Source organism: Vespula vulgaris, chromosome 7 (assembly GCF_905475345.1).
Source record: "Vespula vulgaris chromosome 7, iyVesVulg1.1, whole genome shotgun sequence".
In the NCBI taxonomy this organism is placed as follows: Eukaryota; Metazoa; Arthropoda; class Insecta; order Hymenoptera; family Vespidae; genus Vespula; species Vespula vulgaris.
Window position 1 is genome coordinate 8,305,001 of NC_066592.1, and position 21,199 is coordinate 8,326,199.

Below are 21,199 nucleotides of genomic sequence, written 5' to 3' on the forward strand. Positions count from 1 at the left end.
CGAACGCGAAAAAAGAAGAAAAGATAGGAGAAAAATAGAAAAGAAGAAAAGGGAATAGAAAGTATCAAGTTGGCGGCGCGAAAGTTGCCGAAGTCGATTAGAACTTCGCGTCGCGATATGCCACACGATAATAATTATATATTCATTTTTTTCTTCTTTTCGCATTTTACGTACAATAGAGAGACGCATAAATCGAACACTTAGTTAGTTTGCTTTTTTTTTTTTTTCTTTTTCTTTTTTCATCTTAAGAACATTCATATTCAAAGGACACGACCGTTTTAATTACGTCGATTATGTGAAAATGACGCGAGCAACATCGACTCTATTACTCTCCTATCTGTCTCATTCTCTTTTACTTTATTCACCTAAATTGCGTGCGTGCTTGTGTGTATGTGTGTGTGTGTGTGTGTGTGTCCATGTGTGTGTGTATACACGTGTGTTTTACTTAAACGTGATCGTGTGTTTATCGCGCGTATATGTGTGTGTACATGTTTGTGTGATTTACGTGGGGCCGCGTCGGCGGGATCAAAAGGGTTACTCTCCGCGATCCGAGCAGCTCTCTCGTTCTTTTAAACATTAGAAAAATTTATCTAGAAAAATCGGCCTCGGTCCTCGGTCCAAGTACTCGCTTCTCAAGTATTTGGAACAATACTACTCTCTATATAATATATATTTATATATATATAATATGTATATCAATATATATTTTTAATTATCAATTGATTTAGGTAAATTGGTACCTAGATAAGTTTCGCTACAATTATATCGATCGATTAGAGTCGTGTTAATGTGTTTGTCTGTATATTAGTGTAATACGTGTGCATGTGCGTATATGTGTATATGCGTATGTATATGTTAAATCCATGTATGTGTCTACGTGTATTTGTAATGTGTACATGTACGAGCATATGGCCGCGCACAAGCGCCTTCGACGCGTACTCCGTGCTCGTATGTGGGATGAAAAATTTTTCGCCTAACACGCGTACGAATCACGTCGCGATCCTATATCGAACGTATATATCGTGGACTACGAACACGCACGTACGGATACGCAGTTGACGCGTCATACAGCGTGTATTTTTTTTATAAACTTATCCGCGCTCCTTGGGTGCACTCGAAAAAAAGTCCTTCTCTCTCTCTCTCTCTCTCTTTCTCTTACTATCCTTTCTCTATCTTTTTCTACGAAGTTTCCCTTTCTGCTTCTCTCTCTCTCTCTCTCTCTCTCTCCTTTCTCCCTATCGTTCATCTCTCGAGATACACACGGCGGTGGCGGCATTTAATTTAATTTAATCTTCCTGCGGTACTCTCAGCCGCTCAGATTAATTCCTTTTTTTTCCTTCTATCTCTATCTCTCTATCTTTCTCTATCTTTCTCTCTCTTCTTTTCATTCATTCGCTTAGAACGCTCTGGCAACGCGTTAAAATTGCACTAACTAACGCTCGTCGATCCTTCTTTATCCCTCTCTCTCTCTCTCTCTCTCTCTTTTGCTTTATCAACTTTCCCGTCTTATATCCTTCTCACTTTATTTCTCTCTCTCTCTCTCTCTCTCTATTTCCAATTCCTCGCGACGAGCGAGAAAGCTTAATCATTTCCCTTTTAGAATATCGTTATACAATACAAATCATATAAGTCGTATCGTTTTTCTTTCCTCTATTTCCATTTCCTAATTTTTGTCCTCTTCCCACCAGTTCTCTCTCTTTTTCGTACTTTGTCTCTGCCAATGCTTGATCTATCGATCATCTATACCGATCCGGATGATAATCTCGCGCGGATTTCGATCGCGAGAATTTCGAAATTCAACGAAGGGACGGAAGGGTCTCGTCATCGTCGTCATCGTCGTCATTGCTTTTTATTAGTTTATTTGTTTCCCTCGTTAATGATTGAATCGTTCTTCGAGCTCTCTGCGACCTGTCTAAACGCCACCTAAATTCTACGGCGATAAGTATATATACAAAAAGGATTACCAAAAAAATAAATATATATGTGTATATATAGATGTGGAGATTACTTTTCGTCCCGCTTTTACTTTTCTCTCTCTCTCTCTCTCTCTCTTTCTCTCTTTCTCTCTCTTTCACACTCTGTCTATCTTTCTCCCTATCCGTGTCTTTTTACGATTCGTACGCAACGTATTATCAGTCCTTTAGTATATGTAATACGTAATGTATTAATATATACTTCTTATCTGTGTGTGATTTAATTTTTTTTTGAATGTGCGCAGTTGCGTCCCTTTTGCATTATGTCCTTTGCATGTACACATATATATATATATGTGTGTGTATGTATGTAAATTTTGAACCTGGTATGTGTGTGTGTGTGTGTGTATATATATATGTATGTATGTACTGTGTGAACAGGCGTTTCTCCAGTTTCTCTTCTCGAAACTACCCTCTCATTACTTAATTTAATCTTTTTCATTCTTCCTACATTCATCGTCGTAATCGTGCGAGGTTAACTATGTGACTGTATTTATTCCTTACTTATTTATTTGTTGTTGTTGTTGTTGTTATTGTTGCTGTTGTTATTATTATTATTGTTGTTGTTGTTGTTGTTGTCGACTGCTACTACATACGTACAGAAACGTCCGTCTATTAAAGCAGATCACACATTAAAAAATGATGTAACATGCTCGACGTACCCCGTTTCTTCATTATCCACTGACACTCTCATTAGATTTTTCTCATTCACATTATTTATCCCGTGTGATCGTGTTCGAGCGGTTGATGAATTGATGATATCATTCTCTTTCACAGTTTATCGTATTCTCCTGCTCCTCGTTCGTTCGAACATCGAGCGAAAAGGATACAATTTCGCGTTTGTAGAACGAAGAAACGTGCGTTTTCGAGCGGTGCCCAAGAACGTGGTCTGCTCCGATGCGAGAGGACAAGGGTATGATTCGCTGGACCATCGAGAAACAATTCAGATCCTCGTGAATCTCTGGTGGATCCTCGTTAGTGCGAGACGAGAATATATTGCTGTAAGAAAGTGATAAAACGCTAAAATTTTTTCCCGACATGGCGCTAGCTAATTGATATCAAAGTGATGTCACCGTAAAACTGTACAAAAATCTACTTCTTCCTTTATATCATAGATTATTAGTTTACTCTGTGTGTATATGTGTATGTGTGTATGTGCACGTTTGTATATATGTATGTAGGACATGTAATATATGTATCGTGTGTAGGATAAGAGTTTTCGCTCTTTTTTTTTCTTTCTATGTATAATACACATACATATATATGTATATATATATATATATATATATATATATATATATATATATACATACATACATATTAATAGTACGAATTTGTACGAACGCTCGAGGATCGCACCGATGTCTCAAGATCATGCTAATCACGCTTGTTGTCCTCTCGTTTGCTTTCCAGCATATCCAATTTTACATAGCGGACGTAAGAAGGAGCAAATGACCTACGACCTGATTCACCTATCTATAGTTCAAACCTACAATCCTTTTCCCTATTTCTATACTTCTATCTTTGATTTTTATAAACCCGATCAATCGAGTTTACGAGAGAGAGAGTTTCAAATAAAAATATAAAAAAAGAAGCGACGTCTCAAAAATTCAATTTGAGATTTTGGATGTCGCGATAGTTATTAAAAGGAGGACTCGAAAGATCCCTTCGACCGATTAAAAGTATTGGCAGAGAGAATTTCTCAACGTGGCCGAGGTTGTACCGATAGTTATAATTAATCAAGAAACGAAGAAGAAGAAGAAGAAGAAGAAGAAGAAGAAGAAGAAGAGAAGAAAATGTTAAATTTTACTACAGTCCATTTAATCTTATTCGTCCTGTCCTGTGAAATCATTTCTTAATAGCGTTTCGTCTATCTCTTTTGCTCTTCCTACGTCTCTACTATCAATCCTTTCACTCCCAACTCTCTCTCTTTCTTTCTTTTTCTCCCTCTCGCTTTCTCCTTTAATCGCTCTATCTCATTTTACTATATCTCCGTATATACTCGTGTCTCCCTAGCTTTCGATATCGATATTTCGAATAAGTTAATTAGTAAAAAATCATCTCTCCCTTTAGAAAGGTGTCTTTCTACGAGCGCGTACGCGAGAAACGCGTATATATCAATTAACGCACCTATGTAACATATTATTATTTTTTTAATAAGAGTCCTTAAGAGCTAGAAAACTGTGTGTCCTGCGTGTATGTGTTTATTTGTTTTTCTTTACTTGCTTACTAGCTTGCTTGCTTGTTTTTTTTTTCGTTCGTTCTTTTTGCTTGCTTCTTTGTTTTGTTTCGTTCGTTTGTTTGTTTGTTTGTTTGTTAGTTAGTTAGTTTCCTTTGTGATACAGAGAATTATCTAATACACAGCGGTTTGAAGCGTGGTATTTTTTCCATTATCGTAATCGATTAATTCAAGATCCGATTTGCGAGAACAGTTCGTCGACTCCCCAGTATCGTTTTCTCTCTCTCTCTCTCTCTCTCTCTCTCTCTGTCTCTTTCGCGCGCTGTCCTCTTTCTTTCTTTTTCATCTCTATCTTTCTCTCTCTCTCTCTCTCTCTCTCTCTCTCTCTCTCTCTCTCTCCTCTCTAACCCTTCCCGTTAATCATCGTCTCCCTTTTTTTTTTACGCCATATATATTTATATATCTATATATAAATATCATTCTCTTCCGCGCGTTATTACCAGCTACGGTTCACGGCCCCACGTCATTTCCGATCTTGTTTATTCTCTCCCTCTCTCACTCTCTCTCTCTCTCTCTCTTTTTCTCTATTCCTATTTCTTTCACGATAGATCAGGTACTCGCTCTTCGCAAAAACCTTATCATTGCGCGTATCCACGAGGAATACTTCTCTTTTTCTCAATTTCGAACACTCCTATAAGAACGAGCTTCGTTATTCAATTCTGAAAAAATTTGGAGCAGGCAATACGCATTGAGACGAAAGAGAGAAAGAAAGAAAGAGAGAGAGAGAGAGAGAAGGAAAAGAAGAAGGAAAGAAAGAGAAAAAGAGAGTGAAAGTTACGAAGATGTGAAAATTCGAAAGATTTCGTTTAGAAAAGGACCGTCCGATATTGACGTAACGTCCTATCTCTCTTACTCTTTCGTCGATATCGATCAATCCTCTCTCTCTCTCTCTCTTTCTCTCTCTCTCTCTCTCTCTCTCTCTCTCTATCTATCTATCTATCTCTATCTCTATCTTTCTCTGCCTCTCTATTTTTCTTTGACTCTCGAAAGCGGTAACTACGATACTCGATCCTCGGATAGAACAAGTTTGCATTTTACAGTGAAAACTGGATTATACATATGAGCTATCGAATACACTGAAAAATTCGTAATCCTCGCTCGCTCACTCACTCTCTCTCTCTCTCTCTCTCTCTCTCTCTCTCTCTTTCTCTCTTTCTTTCTCTCCCTCTCTCCCTCTCACCCTCTCTCTGTCTCTTTCTCTCTCTCTCTCTCTCACTCGCACGCTCGCCATCTTATATTCTATCCTGTCACGTCTTTGTCCCACGTAGATGATGTTCCCTTTATCGTCGCAAACGTCTGACGAACGTTGACGACCGTAGTTCTTTATATTTTTCAGGACGAAGAACGGACGGACGAGATGATGGTTTTGCTCGTCGTGGTTACACATGCAGCGAGGTGTCAGAGGTCGGAAACGACGCCGAGAAGCGTCGGCGGCTGGCAGACAGCAACGGTTTTCCTTCGCCTTCTCTTCATTTTCTATCTTTTTCTTTTCGAGTAACCGGTAGTACTTGAAGTAGCAGTGGAGTAGTATTTAAGATGTAGTAGAATAGTAGTAGTAATAGTAGTAGTAGTAGTAGAGTAGTAGTAGTAGTAGTAGAGTAGTAGTAGTGGTAGTAGTAGTGGTAGTAGTAGTAGTAGTAATAGTAATAGTAATAGTAGTAGTATAGTAGTAGTAGTAGTAGTAGTAGTAGTAGTAGTAGTAGTAGTAGTAGTAGTAATAGTAGCAATAGTGGTAGTAGTGGAGTAGTAGTGGTAGTAGTGACGATCGAGCTGTAGTAACGGTGATAGTGGTGGTGGTGGTGATGGTGGTGGTAGTGGTGGTGGTGGTAGTGGTAATAGTGGTAGTGGTGACGGTGTTGGTGGTGGTTTTGGTGGTGGTTCTTGCTGTAGGTGGTAGGTTGATGATCGAAACTGCTGTTGCTGTAGGTAAGTAATAAAGGGAGTGTGGATCCTTGGATTGCGTTGAGGAAGAAGGGCGGGGGTAGTGGGGAGGTTGGATAAGTGGGTGGGTGTTCGTAGAAGTGGTAGTTAATTAGCTAGGGCTGCGAGACAATTAGGGACAGCGCAGCGGGGGTTAACACCAGCGGAAAGGTACGGCTCGAGGCCGATCCGCACCTTCCTTCACCAGAGGTTTGTGAAATTCTCGACCTGGTCGAGAATGAATCGTCGCCCAACAGTGCTCGCAGTAGTACTACGGAGAAATAAAAATGTATTATTATATCGAAAATAGGTTAATAGTCCAGTAAAATATTTCAAAATGTACCTGTAAGCACGTAACGTTGGCGCAGAAAAAGGGTGCGAATTTGCCACCGCAACGCTGACCTTGACACTCGTCGCACATCTGATCGTCCAAAACGTACGGTTTTACTTCGACCTAATTGCACAAAGGACGTATATACGATCGATTAAAAATAAAATACAGAGAGAGAGAATAAACATAGAGTTTTCTTGAGCAATCAATAAATCGGTTACAAAAGTTAGTTAGCATTTTTTTTTTATCGAAACAATCTACTGTATATATTTGGATAAAGATATGGATCAAACGACTAACCCTTTTGTCGATATCACCGTGCTGGAGTTGCACGAATCGAGCTGAGATCGCAGCGATGTAGCTTTGCTGATTACTGAAGGCGACCCTACCGGCACCTTTAGGATACTTTAATTCAGGATCGGTATCGATGCCAGCATAGCAAACACCTCCGTAAAGTCGGTCCATGATCATAGCGAGTTCGGCGGCCTTTAACGGCCGTGGTACGCCACCAACGAATACCGTCTTTCGTGGATCGAGCGGCATCGAGGCGTCCAAGACGAAGTCCGCGTCGCTCAGCCGCCATGGTCTTATTTGTACCGGCTTGTCTTTGATCGTCGGAGAGCTCACGCAGAGATAGAGCTTGTCCTCGTCTTGAATACAAGCATCTATCAACTGCTGTACCGAGCCCTCGTCCTAAAATTAAATTCAACAAGACTCCCATTAACGGAATTTTCTTTTTCTTTTCTTTTATAATTTATTATTATATTACATTAAATATCTTATTATATCAAAGAGAACGTATATACATATATATATATATATAACAATAATAATAATAATAATAATAAATACCTGAAAAAGTAGGAAAGCGTAACCTTTTGGTGGAAAGTAAGACTTGCTCTCTGCTTTGTGCGGCCAATCGACGACTAGGGGTCCGAAACGACGGAAACTGGCTGTGATTTCGTCTGTATGGTTTCGTAAGAAAAGGTGAACGATCGATCAGATTGAAAATAAAGAGAAAAGAGAAAAAACAGAAAAATGAAGAAAAAAGAAAAGCAGAGTGAAATGTTTTATATCGTGTCAATAAAATCTTGAAATCTTTTAACCTGGCACGACCAGTCGTCATCCTTTTTCTTTCTTTCTTTTTTTTTTTTTTCGTTTTTACACTCACCTTCGTCAATATCCGGTGGCAGCCCACCGACGAAGACTTTCCTAGAGAAACGTTCTCCGGTCTCGCTACCCTGACTGTGAGGACTGCTACGACTCGGTGAAGAAAGCGGTGCCGCTTGGGAAGCGGTTATTCCACCTCCGACACCGACACCAACACCAACACCAACACCAACGCCAACACCGACTCCAACACCATCGAGCTGACTTGGTGCGTTTGGATCCTCCAAGAGAGTACCGGTTGGTTCATCGAGACTCGGGAAGAACGGAGATTTGCCTGCTCGCAAAGAAAAAAATATATAACATATCGAACGTAATCGTTAATATCAATACTTAGCTTAAAAATAAATAATGACTTATTAACTTCTTTCTGAATTTTTTATTTAATTTTTTAAATAGGAAAGGGATGAGGAAGGTGTGGGAAGGGAGAAAGAGATTAATCGGACATGTAATACCCTAACTCGTAAGAAGGATATCAATGTTAGCGAAATGAAACAAATTTGTCTTTTCTTTCTTTCCTTTTCTTTCAAATTCGAATTAATTTCCGATCGCATCGGTAGACGATGTTCTTCCAAGTAAAGTCGGGATATAAATATGTAGTAATCTGAAATTTAGGTTAAGTCGAGATACACGTCGAGGCGCGGGTATGTATATGTTGACTAACAGGTTACAAAGAGGTAATCGGAGATTTGTTTTGATTGTACAGGAATGGATCGATAAGAGATGACGAAAGAAAAAAGAGAGAGACAGAGAGACAGAGAGAGAGAGAGAGAGAGATAGAGAGAGAGAGAGAAAGAAAGAAAGAAAGAAAGAGAGAGAAAGATCAAAAGAAAACGAAAACGAAGAAAAAAAAAGAAAGAAAGAAAGAAAGAAAGAAAGAAAGAAAGAAAGGAAGGAAGGAATGAAGGAAGGAAGGAAGGAAAAGATGATTGGACTTACTGTATCGTCTTTTGGCAGGAAATATAGCTCTTCTGATAAATGTCGCCATATTTAGCGGACAAAGAAGAGATCGTGAACGTTCTTATTTCGGATCGTATTAACAATTCGGAATAAACTAAATCAAATAAGCGTTCAAAGGGCGTAATCCCCCTTTGTTTCTCGCTGTTGTTAAGGAAAAAAAAAAAAAACAGGAAACAGGTAACGAGGTCGCGATGCGACCGAGCGGAAGGAGTCGATGAAGTGCGTTTGCAAAACAGTGGAATAAGAACTCTAGGCCCCGCTCGTCTCTCGCTTCATCTTCCATCGTCCTTCTTCTCATCTTTCCTTCTTTTTTTTTTCTTCTTTTTCATTTATTTTCTCTTTCTCTCTGTCTCTTTCCCTCTCTCTCTCTCTCTCTCTCTCTCTCTCTCTCTTTTCATTTCGTAAGACATACGCGCAACACGACGCGACACAGACAGAAAAAATTTGTCGAGGTAAGCATTATTTAAGTGGCATTCACAACGAAAGGAAGAACAGGTAAATTATCTTTTGTTAGAGAGATAAATTTTTTATGGAGTAAATTGAAATCTAGGTAATGTATCATAAACTAAGACGTTAACGAGCCGGATGAGAAATATTGTTAAATAATTGTTTGATCGTTAAAATAGATACATATGTATATTGTAACATGGAATCTATGACGTACCTATGATCATTCCAATGGATTTTGATAATAAACGTCAACTGTATTTTCCGGCTTTCACGATGCCGTCGTAAAATCGCAGTTACGTCAAAGTTCGCGTTCTCCTCTACGTCTCTTTCTCTCTACTTTATATTATGTACAATATGTATACATGTATAGACGTATAAGAGATGGAATATAGGTCATACGAGATGATGTGATGACTTATTGAAAACAAATTTAGACCTCAAAGAATCGCTACGAGTGATCGATGTAATGTCAAGAATCATACGTGGGCGTTGAAATGACGTAAATGAAAATGGGATCGAATCGTATGTGTGTGTCTCTCTGTGTGTACATATTATCGAGCGTTCCATTTAAAATTAAATACCTAAATATTTCTCTTAGATTGCGTTATATGAAAATATGAAATTATGAAATTGGTAAATATTAAATAATTCCAAAGGGTTGAGTTATAAATGCCATGACATTTTTTTCTTTTCGATGTCTCTTCTTTCATTTCTTTTTCTTTTTTTTTTTTTTTTAACGTTAAGTACGACAGTTAAGAAAAAAGAAAAACAGATTAGAAGGATATCATTTTTTTGCGATCTTAAGACGACATTGAGTCAAAAAAAAAAAGATAAATAAATAACGATGGCGTTTGAATGGAAGAAATTGAAAAAATTTATTACGTTTCGTTCCAAGAATTTTAATGTCACGGTTACGTCGTATTATGCGTTTTGTAAACAACAATTTCTTTTTCTTTTTTTTCAATTTGTTAAGAAATTGTGTCAATAAACTGTTTAAATTAGATATTAGACGATGTATCATATCCAATAAGGAAATATTGAATTTTTCAATCGATTTTAATTAAAATCATGAAGAGTTAAATCCGAAGATCGAAGCTATCGAGAAATTTTTCATTGTGACCCATTTATTTAATGTCGATATTTCTCGTTCAACAAATAGATTATTTCTCGATCAAATACTATTTCGAGCTTCCGTCTGTTTAGAATTATAAATATTTGCTTCCGCCAATATTGCAGATATTTAAGAATAAATTGTTACTGCAATAAAAAAAGAAGAAGAGAAAGCGAAAAGTGATAGAAAATGAAAATAAATTAGATTTCTTAAAAAATCGATTTACTCTGAAACTAGTAGTCTATATTTTTGCAGTCATAAAATGTCCGATTGTGAAAAACGATTACGACAACACTTTGTATATGCCCCGGTAGATATTAAAAATTAATCGACAGTTCGTAGACTTTCAAAATGATTGAGAAAAAGTATTTCAGTTTCGGTGTTACACCGGATGTGTTCCCACCTACGGAAGCATATCCGCTATTAGTGAAACGACTAAAAGAGTCCCTACATGTTCTAGCGCGAACAATGTTGAAACTGATTACATTCATATATTTTTTTGAATGAGGTAACACGTATTTGAGTGAGGAGCTCGCGAAAAAAAGAAGAAAAAAGAAATTAAAAAAGAAAAAAAAAATGATAATCAGCAAAAGTATTTTCGCCGTATCTATCACTTCGTGTTGTACTTCGCTCTTCCACGTTCAAATGAATGTTGTGAAACGTATCGTTGCTATCCGTGTAAGCAAAATTTTTTTTCGACTATTCGACTATCTTCGTACTCGTGGAAAAGTCCGAAGTTTGATAAAAAAGTCGAAAAAAAAATTACACTCATACACGCACGCACAAACGCACATGAATAGGCACATATATAAATACGTAATACGAATTTACATTTATAACACGACCGATATGATACGGAGTAAAAGTAGTTTGACGAAAAAAAAAAAAAAACGAATAAAGAAATAAGAATTATACAAGCGTAACTGATGATAATGATAACGAAAAATCTAATTATTATAATGCAATTAAAAATAGATTTGGTAATCGAAAGATAATTCTTTAATTAAATGTACATTTTAAATGTGGTCACAAGCGATCGTCGGTAAACTTCGATTATTTTTATTTCTCTTTGTGATAATGCTGCTCTAAGTCTCGATCAATCTAAATAATGTAAGAAACGTCGTTAAGTAACCGATAATTTTTTACTATCTTCCTGTCGATAAAACACTTCTAATCTTCGTCCATCGAGATAACGCACGTATTATAGTTTAACGCGACAATCAATCGTATCGAACTATACGTTATCGCTACGAATATCTTCTAATTAAAAATAAAAAAAATTTCTCTCTCTCTCTCTTTCTTTCTTTCTTTCTTTAATATTTTCATTTAAAACTATTAAACAAGACGAATAACAGTGTACGACAATTAGAAATTTTTCTAATGATTATTTACACTGTAGAATCTTACGAAAGGAAGGAGCAATTTCTTTTTTAAACATTTTCGAAAAAAATAAAAAAGAAACACGCACGTACAAATGCACGCGTGCGCATGCACACGCCGTAGACATGATTAAAACGCCATTGCAATGTTTGATAACATCCAATAGCGTTTCGTTCTTTACTTTCTTTTTTTCTTTCGATTTTTTACGAGAAAGAAAAATGAAATAAAAAAAAAAAGAAAAAGGAAAGAAACGAAAAGAAAAGAAAAAAAAAAGGAAAGAAATTGCGACGCAATATGTACTACCGGGTGTATAGGTTAGCCTAGAGGTCTTCCTTATTCTCACAAATTTGCATGGATAAAAATCACTTCCGTCCCCTCGTGTAATCAGACCATTCTACGTCTCGATGTTCGAGACTAAAGAAGAGGAGGTGGAAGTGGTGAAGGAGGAAGACAGAGACAGAGAAAGAGAGAGAGAGAGAGAGAGAGAGAGAGAGAGAGAGAATGAGAGGGAGGAAAATGTGGAGAGGGAAATAGAATAAGCTAGAACGAGTTGGGTCCCAACGATGATGACGTGCAGTCGATGTGATTGCTACGAGAAAAAAGGAAAAAGAAAAAGAGAGAAAAGCAAAAAGAAAGAGAAAGAGAAAGCAATAAAGAGAGAGAAGAAAGAAAACTTGCCAGAAGGAGAATCGACCCATTTGTACCGTTTTCTGTACTATTGCGAGAGTAAGGATAAAGAGGGAAAGAGAGAAAGAGAAAAAAAAAGAGAGTAAAGGAAAAAAAAAGAAGAAGAAGAAGAAAAAAATAAGATCCGTTCGTTTTGTGAGAATCTTGAGGAGAAGAGAGAAAAAAAGAAGGAAAGAATAAATAAATAAATAAATAAATAAAGAAAGAAAGAAAGAAAGAAAAGAGAAAAAGATAAAAAAATAAACGACGATAGTTGTGCACGGAAGCAGCTAACTATAACTAAGAGGAAACACGTCGGCTAGAGGAAACAGGCGAATCAAAGTTTAACGACGACGGTGATTTACCATTCGTAATATAGAGAATAATAGGAAATTGTTGATCGTTAGCTGCGCTGTAGTTTCGCGAAATCGATCTGTATTATGTCAAAATAAAACACTGTTAATAAATAAGATTGATATCTGTTTGCGATCGCATTTCCTCAGGAATCGTAAATGAAATTAATTATCGTTTATATATGTATATATATATATATATATATACAATATTATAATTACAACTTTATGTTATGTCTAACGACAGTAGAATTACAACATTATATTATAATTAATTACCGTATTATATTATAATTAATATCGTATATATATTGTATATATTATAATTAATTATTGTATATACATATATATATATATATGTGTGTGTGTGTGTGTGTGTGTGTATACGATCTTATAATTACAATATTATATAATAATTATTATATAATAATTAATTATATTGTAATTAATATCGTATAAATATATATATAGATCATTTATTGTCGATCGAACGATCGTAATGTTTAAATCAAAAGATCATTCGTTCCGACGAATTTCAAATTTACTTTTTATATCCCATCAAAGATTTGTTTTTTATCCATTCGTATTCTCACAATAAAAATCACTCCTTCGATTCCCTATTGATAAAATCTGCATAAAAAGATCGTTTTATTTACTTCCTTTTCTTTTTCTTTACCTTTCCTTTTTTTTTTTTTTCATTTCCTTTCTTTTCTTTTTCCTTTTTTTTTTTCAACGACAAACTCTCGTAAGTACACTTTAAAGATTAATAATATTTCACGAGAAGTAAAACGACTTTTATATGCGTCTCCATGCTCTATCTCTCTCGCACTATCTTATATAATGATCGTAGTAGCATCTTCACATAAGCACCGTTACATAAACGCAACTAGCGAGGAATATAATCCGATGGCACCGTGAACGCGAATGTGTTGTATCCAATATACGTGTGAATTTGAAATCAATCGAGCGAACTATGTCTGAAATTACTATGCGTGGAAGGTAAAATCTTTGATACTCGTACGAGTACGACGACGTTCACGCACTCTGACTACGAATATGTAGGTACGTGTATAAGCAGAAGTCTTCTCATCCATAACCGGTCATCGTCGTCGTCGTCGTCGTTGTCGTTGTCGTTGTCGATTACATTTCTCAGTGAAAAAGTTTACAACAACATAATTCAATCACTATGGACGTTCTAACATCGATAATGTGTCACTCTGACAAAATTTACGCTATTTATAATACATTTTTATATTTATTCCCTGAATGGGAGTTTCCCTTGCCTTTTCAAATATTACGAATATAAAATTACATATTTATTTGTCAAATTTAAGAGGTATTAACGTTTAATAAGTTTCTTTTCTTCCTCTCTTTTCTTTCTCTCTTTCTTTTTCTTTTTCTTCTTCTTTCTTAAACGTTTAACATTGGATACAGTTATCGTGTTTCGTAAAACTTACGTACGTACATATGTTTCGTGTTCGTACGTATATATATATATATATATATACATATATATAAAAAAAAAAAAAAAAAAAAAAAAGAAACTGTACAACAACGTAATGAACTATATTCTTGAACTTCCAACGACTTCACATGGACTTACAGTGAGTTATATAAGAGATTTTATGAGAAAGTATCTACCGTACTATGTAGTTTATCCAACGGAGAGTACCATCGAGTACACTCGGTTAAAACCCACGCGAAATTCTCTTCCCCAAACGAAATTCCGGGGTGCGAAGCCGCGGTATCGATTACCAGTGAGCGAGAAAGAGAGAGAGAGAGAGACAGACAGACAGATAGATAGATAGATAGATAGATAGATAGATAGATAGATAGATAGATAGATAGATAGAAGTGAAAGAGAAAGAGAGAGAAAGAGAAACCAATCCTTCGGTTTTCAAGCGTTTCTCGTTTCTCGGATTTCCATCAATCACCTCGTTTCTCTCTCTCTCTCTCTCTCTCTCTCTTTGTCTGTCTGTCTGTCTGTCCGTCTGTCTATCTCTCTCTTTCTCTCTCTCCTTCTCCTCTTCCTATCTCTGTCGTGCTCGCAAATTGTCAAGGGCGAGGAAGCCTATTGAGGATTCCACGGAAGTCTTTCTCCTCTTCGTCGAATCTCGAAATCGTCGGTAGAATCGATACTATCGATGAAACACGACGACTAGACACGGGATAGTGAAAGTGATATCAGTAACGCGTGTGGACGTGGCTTAAGAATACTATCTCTTACACTCCAACACTTCAACACTTCCCACCATCGTCTCTTGAATCTTTTTAACGCTCAACGTCGACACGCGTGAACCTTGAAACTCGATGCCGTTATTTAATGCACGTATATAGGATGGAACGTTAGAAAGAGTTAGAAAAGTATTGAGATCTTTCGTATTTTATATAAATACGTATTTTTCTTTATTTCGATGTAGTGATATTGATCGAGAAAAAACAAGAAACAAAAACAAGTTCCAGTTATCGATCGAACACGTTCGTAATGAAAAATAGAGACGGAGAGACGGAGAGAAAGAGAAAATGAAAGAGAGAGAGAGAGAGAGAGAGAGAGAGAAACAGCCATAGTTGATTGGATTGTTTTTTTGATAAAAAGAAAAAGGAAAAGGAAACAAAAAGAAAAGAGGAAAAAAGAAATAGTACAAACAAACGCATTTGACATCGATGAAACGTTCAGCCTCGCTAAACGCACATGTGAACGTTCGGTCGCGGGTAAACAAACGATGAACTCTGTTCGATCGCGAACACATTTATTTATAGACCGAAGTAGGCTAATATCGGTCTCGTTCGCATTGTAAAACAGGTCGCGTTCGATACACCACCGCGCGTTGGAATGTAATTAAAGAGAAAGAAAAAAGAAAAGAAAAAAAAAAACGAATAGGAAGAGAAGAACAAAAGAGAAAGAAGAAAAAGAAAAAACTCGCGCGAGTTCGCGATCAGCGTGAGATTTTATTATCCTCCCTCGACACATACAACCACCGTCATCGCCATTACCACCCCTTTCCCTCCCACCGTGCCATTCTCGTTCCCGTTTCGAGCTCACCCCTATTTTGCAAATGGCGTTGGTAGTTGTTGGAGAGTGGAGGTCGGAGAATTTCTCTTTCTTTCTTTCTTTCCTTCTTCGTTTGTCCTTTTTTTCTCTTTTTTTCGTCAACGACCGTCATAACTTCAATGATAAAAATCCGTGAGAATATAATAGTAACGCTGGCGTATAATCATAGCTACCGTGCTGGGAAAGTCATTAGCGAGAGCTACGGAGGAGCTATCTTCGGTGGCACGTAGGGAGTTTTTGTGGAAAGTGGGACACTCGAAGCAGTACCTCTATTCCTCTTCATCTTGCTCACATTCACCATCTTTACGATCATCCGTACTTTAACGCGAGCTTAACTGAAGAAGGGAAGACTACTGCGAACTTTAGAAAGAGAGAGAGAGAGAAAGAGAGAAAATGAAAAAGGGAGAGGGTTGCTGAGTTCCCAGTAGCGTATCGATTAGACGGCTAGGCCCGGGTTTATCCCAGGCTCTCGATTTCCCATCAATCATCCCAGAACTCCGACAGGAGTTTCGATCGTCAAGGACGTATAGGCAACGTGCTCACTCGGCCAAAGAACACAATTTTCAGCCTTTCTCGAACCACCAAGAATCAACGCAGAAACCGTTCCTCCCTAGTCTGGGGTATCGTAAGAGGATATTGTCCTGGACGAAGTGGATGGTTGAGGATAGAAAGAAAAAAAAGAAAAAACAGAAAGACAGAGAGACAGAGAGAGAGAGAGAGAGAGAGAGTGGTAGAAGGATTCTAATTCACGGTAGTACCTTTAACACGCCTTCTACCTCTTACTCTTCCATCAACTCCAGTCCTCTTCCTCCTTCTCTTCAACTCCTTTACCTCTTTCTACTCCTACCTCCTACTTTGTAATTCGCGATCGATTAAACGTGCACTGAGTGCAACTCGATGTTACTCGAGCAGTACCGAGCTCGAATATCGATGCTAGCTTTGCGTTTTTTATTTGTTTCGTTTCGTTTTGCTTCTCTTTTCTTTTCTTTTTTCTGTTTTTATGGCACGATCTAAGGGTGAAGGATCAATCGTGTACGCGTTGCGTATGGTATAGGTCTTTCGTAAATATTTTTTTAAAGGAGTTGACGTACATTACGTGAGTAGATCGATTGGTCAGCAATTTATTATTATAAATTTCTTTAGGGTAAATAATAATATCTAAACTCAGTCGTTATAATTCGTGACGAAGGACGAACGGCATCGTTATAAATCGACTCTTCATAATCTATCATTTCTTTTTTTATTTTCTTTCTTATTTTCTTTTCTTTTTGTCTTCATTTTCTTTTTTTGTTTACGTCCAAACGAAAATTATATAACGTGAAACTCACAATGCGTGTAATTACGTCGTACTACGTGTAATTTTTATAAGCATCTGTTAACGAAACGTTAATCCTTTGATGTGAGACTAACAATTAGCAATTAATTTTCTAACGATATAATGAATTAAGATTTAAAAAGTATAAATGGATTAAGTGTCACGTTATTCCTATGAAAAGTTCAAACAGGCTCGTTATTATATTTTTGTTATGATCTTTTAAACGTACTTGTCAAACGTATTTCTTTTAGAAAATAATATATTTCGTAAGACGAATATATTTCTCTTTCACGCAGATAAAATAGACCTGTGAAAAAGTTGGTACATGCCTGAAAGTTTCTCAGGGAACATCGACTCGTTTTATGGGACCCCTTGATTCCTCTCGCTCGTGAAGATCGACACGTGACTAGCATATAAAATGATCCTTCCGAATTCACGATAAATAGCTACTTATCCTTCGGCGTAGACTGAATTTTCTATTTTTCAATCGAACCTTTTCGAAATCGTCCTTATTCACCATAAAATTCATGAATTAACAAATACACGTTATACCGACAATTAATAATAGCATAATCGATTTTATAATATTATTAAAATAATTTTCTTTTCATTAATCACGTCCTATCATATAGGAAACATTATATGTTTTTAATATTAATCATAGTTGAAATATAATTGTGTACAAAAAATCTTAATCGTGTAAAAATGTATTTGAAATTAATTTATGACGATTGATGAAAGTCATGTAATAAATGATTTAATTATAATGAAGATTTATAATTCGGAAAATTTATGTAATATTATTACGTTAAACATTATTTCATCACGAATTATATTATCGAGGATGTAGTATTGTTTAAGAACGATATTATTATTATCATTTTATAATATTATGAATGTAAATATTAACAAATTATTGTTGTTATTTTAGCATTTATCGAATAATCATTATACAGTTATGAAACAATTAAAAAAAAATAGAAAATCAAGAATTACGTATAATGTAATATAATATAATGTAATCAACGAAATTAATAATAATAAATTCAAGGAAAATAATAAATTAGTTCAATTACCCGTTTACTTTAATTATGACGTGTCAGAAACTTGTTATGAAAATTAGTATCAAAATGTAAACATGGTAATAAGTTTTATGCAGAATGTGTAATTACATTTTCTCATATTATAAATATTAAATATATTGCATCATCGAATTAATATATTAATATTAAATCGTTTGTTACGATAAAAGTTATAAAACAAGAAAGCAGATAAGTTTGCTCGGTGAAATAAAAGGCATACAAATTTTAAAATTTGAAATGTTAAAAATACGTTTTATAATTCTGTATATAATATTTTTTTTTTTAGTTAGTTATTAAAAAAATTATTTTAGCGAAGATAACTATAAGAATTTAGATGAGTCCATAAATATTTGATTATATAGATAAGTTCTATATCCACGAATAAAATAATTATATATTTTAATTTTTAAAACAAGAGAGAGATAATTTATCGAGTTTAACTTTTTCGTATAATTTATACATTTATACATACTGTTTTTAAATTTACGTAAATAATATTTTGTAATACTTGTGACAGACACTAAGAATAAAAAATTAAAAAGCATGTTTCTCTTTCGAAAAGCTGAAATAATTATTAGCATAAATTTATTATCATTTTTGTCAGATTTTTTTTCTGCGCGAATAGAATAATATGAGATAGGTGTGGAAAATGAACCCTCCTTTACTGGCGTGAAATTAACCGGTGCAATATTATTTACTGTCGGCGTATGTATAACAAATATATTTCAATTTCGTAATTTAATTTAATTAATATGTAAATAAACGTGACCATTTTCGAACAATATTTGAACGATTTTATTGTCAACGTTTACGTTTAATGAATCGATCAAACGAATTTGTTAATTTCGATGATTGAAAAGAGGAATGATTGGGAGCGATAGTCAAACAAAAAAAAAAAGAAAAAAATAAAACAAAGAAAAATAAATCAATAGATCAAATAAGAATAGAAAATGATATTTAGAAATTCGATTATGTATTTCTCTTCGTAAAAAGCAACTCTTATAAAGTTTTTATAAAAATGATTAAATAATATGCAATTAAAAATGAATTAAACGTTACTTTTCAAGAACCTATCGATCGATTTGACGAAATCGATGATTTTAAACGACGAATCATTAAATGAGCCGAAAACTAATCCGATCTAGTTCAACCTTAGCTTCTCTTGAGCTTGTACAGCCATTTTCCGATACATATATTTGGAATTAGGGTCGTTACGCTTTATTTGGTTAATCTCCTCCCTTAAAATGGGATAACCCGACCCTCCTTGTCATTGCTGGAGGGTGCGTTTTCATGCGATCGACTCGCATTTTCGTTACACACTGGTACGAGTCGATAACGATAAAAATCGTTGGTAGATACGAGTTTAAACAATTTCGTTCGGTATCAAGATTACCCAAGAAATCGACGTGAAATCGTTATAAAATCGATGTTACAAAAGACTTTCTCAGATCTTATCTCCTTCCCCATATTCAAATTTATATTTTCTTAATCGTATTTGCGATCTTTCAAAGAACGATTTCTTTTGGAGAAAGTATCTTTAAATAGAATCGATTAAAAAATTTTTCTGTACAACGAACAAAAGAAACGTTATATTTGAAGTATATGCGTTAACTATAGAATTATAGTTATATATTTATATATTTTACGTTTATTATAGCTATATATTTTATAGTTTTATATATATATATATATATATACACGTGTGTATGTCTATATAAACAATTTCTTATACACATAATGTTGCATTTATGTTTACAGAGTAACAATTATGTTTATAAGGTATATTTGTTAATAGTAAAATATGTATTCATATTTACTCAAAATATTGCTTGATAAACATAACTTTATTAGCATTTATATAGACATAATTTAGATATAACTGATCTGTAATATCATAAATATCTCATTCATATGTTTGATACTTGTAACGTTATATGTATATATTCATCGGGTAATATTCGAATGAGCTTGATCATCAAATAAATTTCTCTTCAATTATCGTCAAAGAAATCCCAAGTTTTTTTTTTTTTTAGCTCGTTAAACATCGAAGAGATTAAAGAGATTTCTCAGTCGTTTAAAGAATAAAAAGTTTCCTTGAAAAGTTGGAGTGTCCAGAAAAGACTAGATAGAGCTGCCACGCATTAAAGTCGATTACAACGAACTTTAAAGTGCCGTGTGCGATACACGAAAGAGGATAAATAAGGGTGATAAATGCAAAGATATCGCGAGTGATGTGACGTCGTACTTACTTATCGACTAAATGCAATTGGAACACACTTCTCGAAGGGGAATCTAATTTTAAAAACCGATTCGATAGGGTAGTTCAAATCCTTCGGATTTAACGACCGTAATAACGTCGTAGTTCGTGATGGATACAGATATGTAAATAAACGTCAGAAAGAAAGAAAGAAAGAAAGAAAGCAAGAAAAAAGAAAGAGAAAAACGAAAGAAGATTCAAGAGACTGTTAACGAGATCATCAACATTTCAATTGATTGACGTTTAAACAAACTAACGAGTTTAAGCGAATAATTTCCTCCCTTAAATTGATATAATAATAAAAATCTTTGATTGATCGTCGATAACTTAAAAAAAAAAGAATAAATAAATAAATAAATAAAAGAAAGAGAAAGAGAAAGAAAGTAAAGGAAAAAAGAGAAAAATCTTCGTACGACACAAATAAAAAATTTGAACGAAGAACGAGGGATGAGAAAGAGGACAGTTAAAAATCGTTGTAAACTTGTAGGAAAATTTGAAGAAACACGAATGGACTTATAGGTATATCGTTTCGAAGAGAGAATATGTAGAGAGATATACAGAGATATACAAGTTGTTAATTATTCATAACGATGTCCGTGCCCTTATGTTTCAACTACGATTAAGCTCTGTTTCAGGAGGGACAGAATATCTTTCTTGCCATGTTACGAATGCGGCGTTACTTGCGAGTAAACTCGCTTTAAATTAATGAGGTACCCAGTTAAACGAGCGAGAGATGCTCTTCCGTCAAACGTAATTGCCCGCAAGAGCGCCATTTCGACGCTCGTACATAGTTGCTTGCTTGTCGACGAAATTTCTACGTGGACGTACGGGAAACGAAAGATTAAAAGAAAAAGAATAGAAAGGTAGAAAAGAGAAGATTCAACGACAAACAGAGATAGAGACAGAGAGAGAGAGAGAGAGAGAGAGAGAGAGAAAGAGAAAG

General features: G+C 35.2%; 1 protein-coding gene across 2 annotated transcripts in view; it reads right to left on the reverse strand.

Annotated features, from left to right (window-relative positions):
• The window catches only part of LOC127065425 (cytoplasmic polyadenylation element-binding protein 2), a 139,846-nt gene that overhangs the window by 14,663 nt on the left and 103,984 nt on the right, over positions 1 to 21,199 (reverse strand). For both annotated transcript variants that reach the window (XM_050997742.1, XM_050997744.1), the window contains 5 exons: positions 7,635 to 7,907; positions 7,316 to 7,428; positions 6,764 to 7,156; positions 6,476 to 6,586; positions 1 to 6,403 (listed from right to left, as the gene is read on the reverse strand). The exon at positions 1 to 6,403 is cut by the window's left edge and continues 14,663 nt beyond it. In XM_050997742.1, the coding sequence (XP_050853699.1) occupies positions 6,287 to 6,403; positions 6,476 to 6,586; positions 6,764 to 7,156; positions 7,316 to 7,428; positions 7,635 to 7,907 (1,007 nt within the window). In that variant the 3' untranslated portion in view covers positions 1 to 6,286. The remainder of the gene's footprint in view (positions 6,404 to 6,475; positions 6,587 to 6,763; positions 7,157 to 7,315; positions 7,429 to 7,634; positions 7,908 to 21,199) is intronic.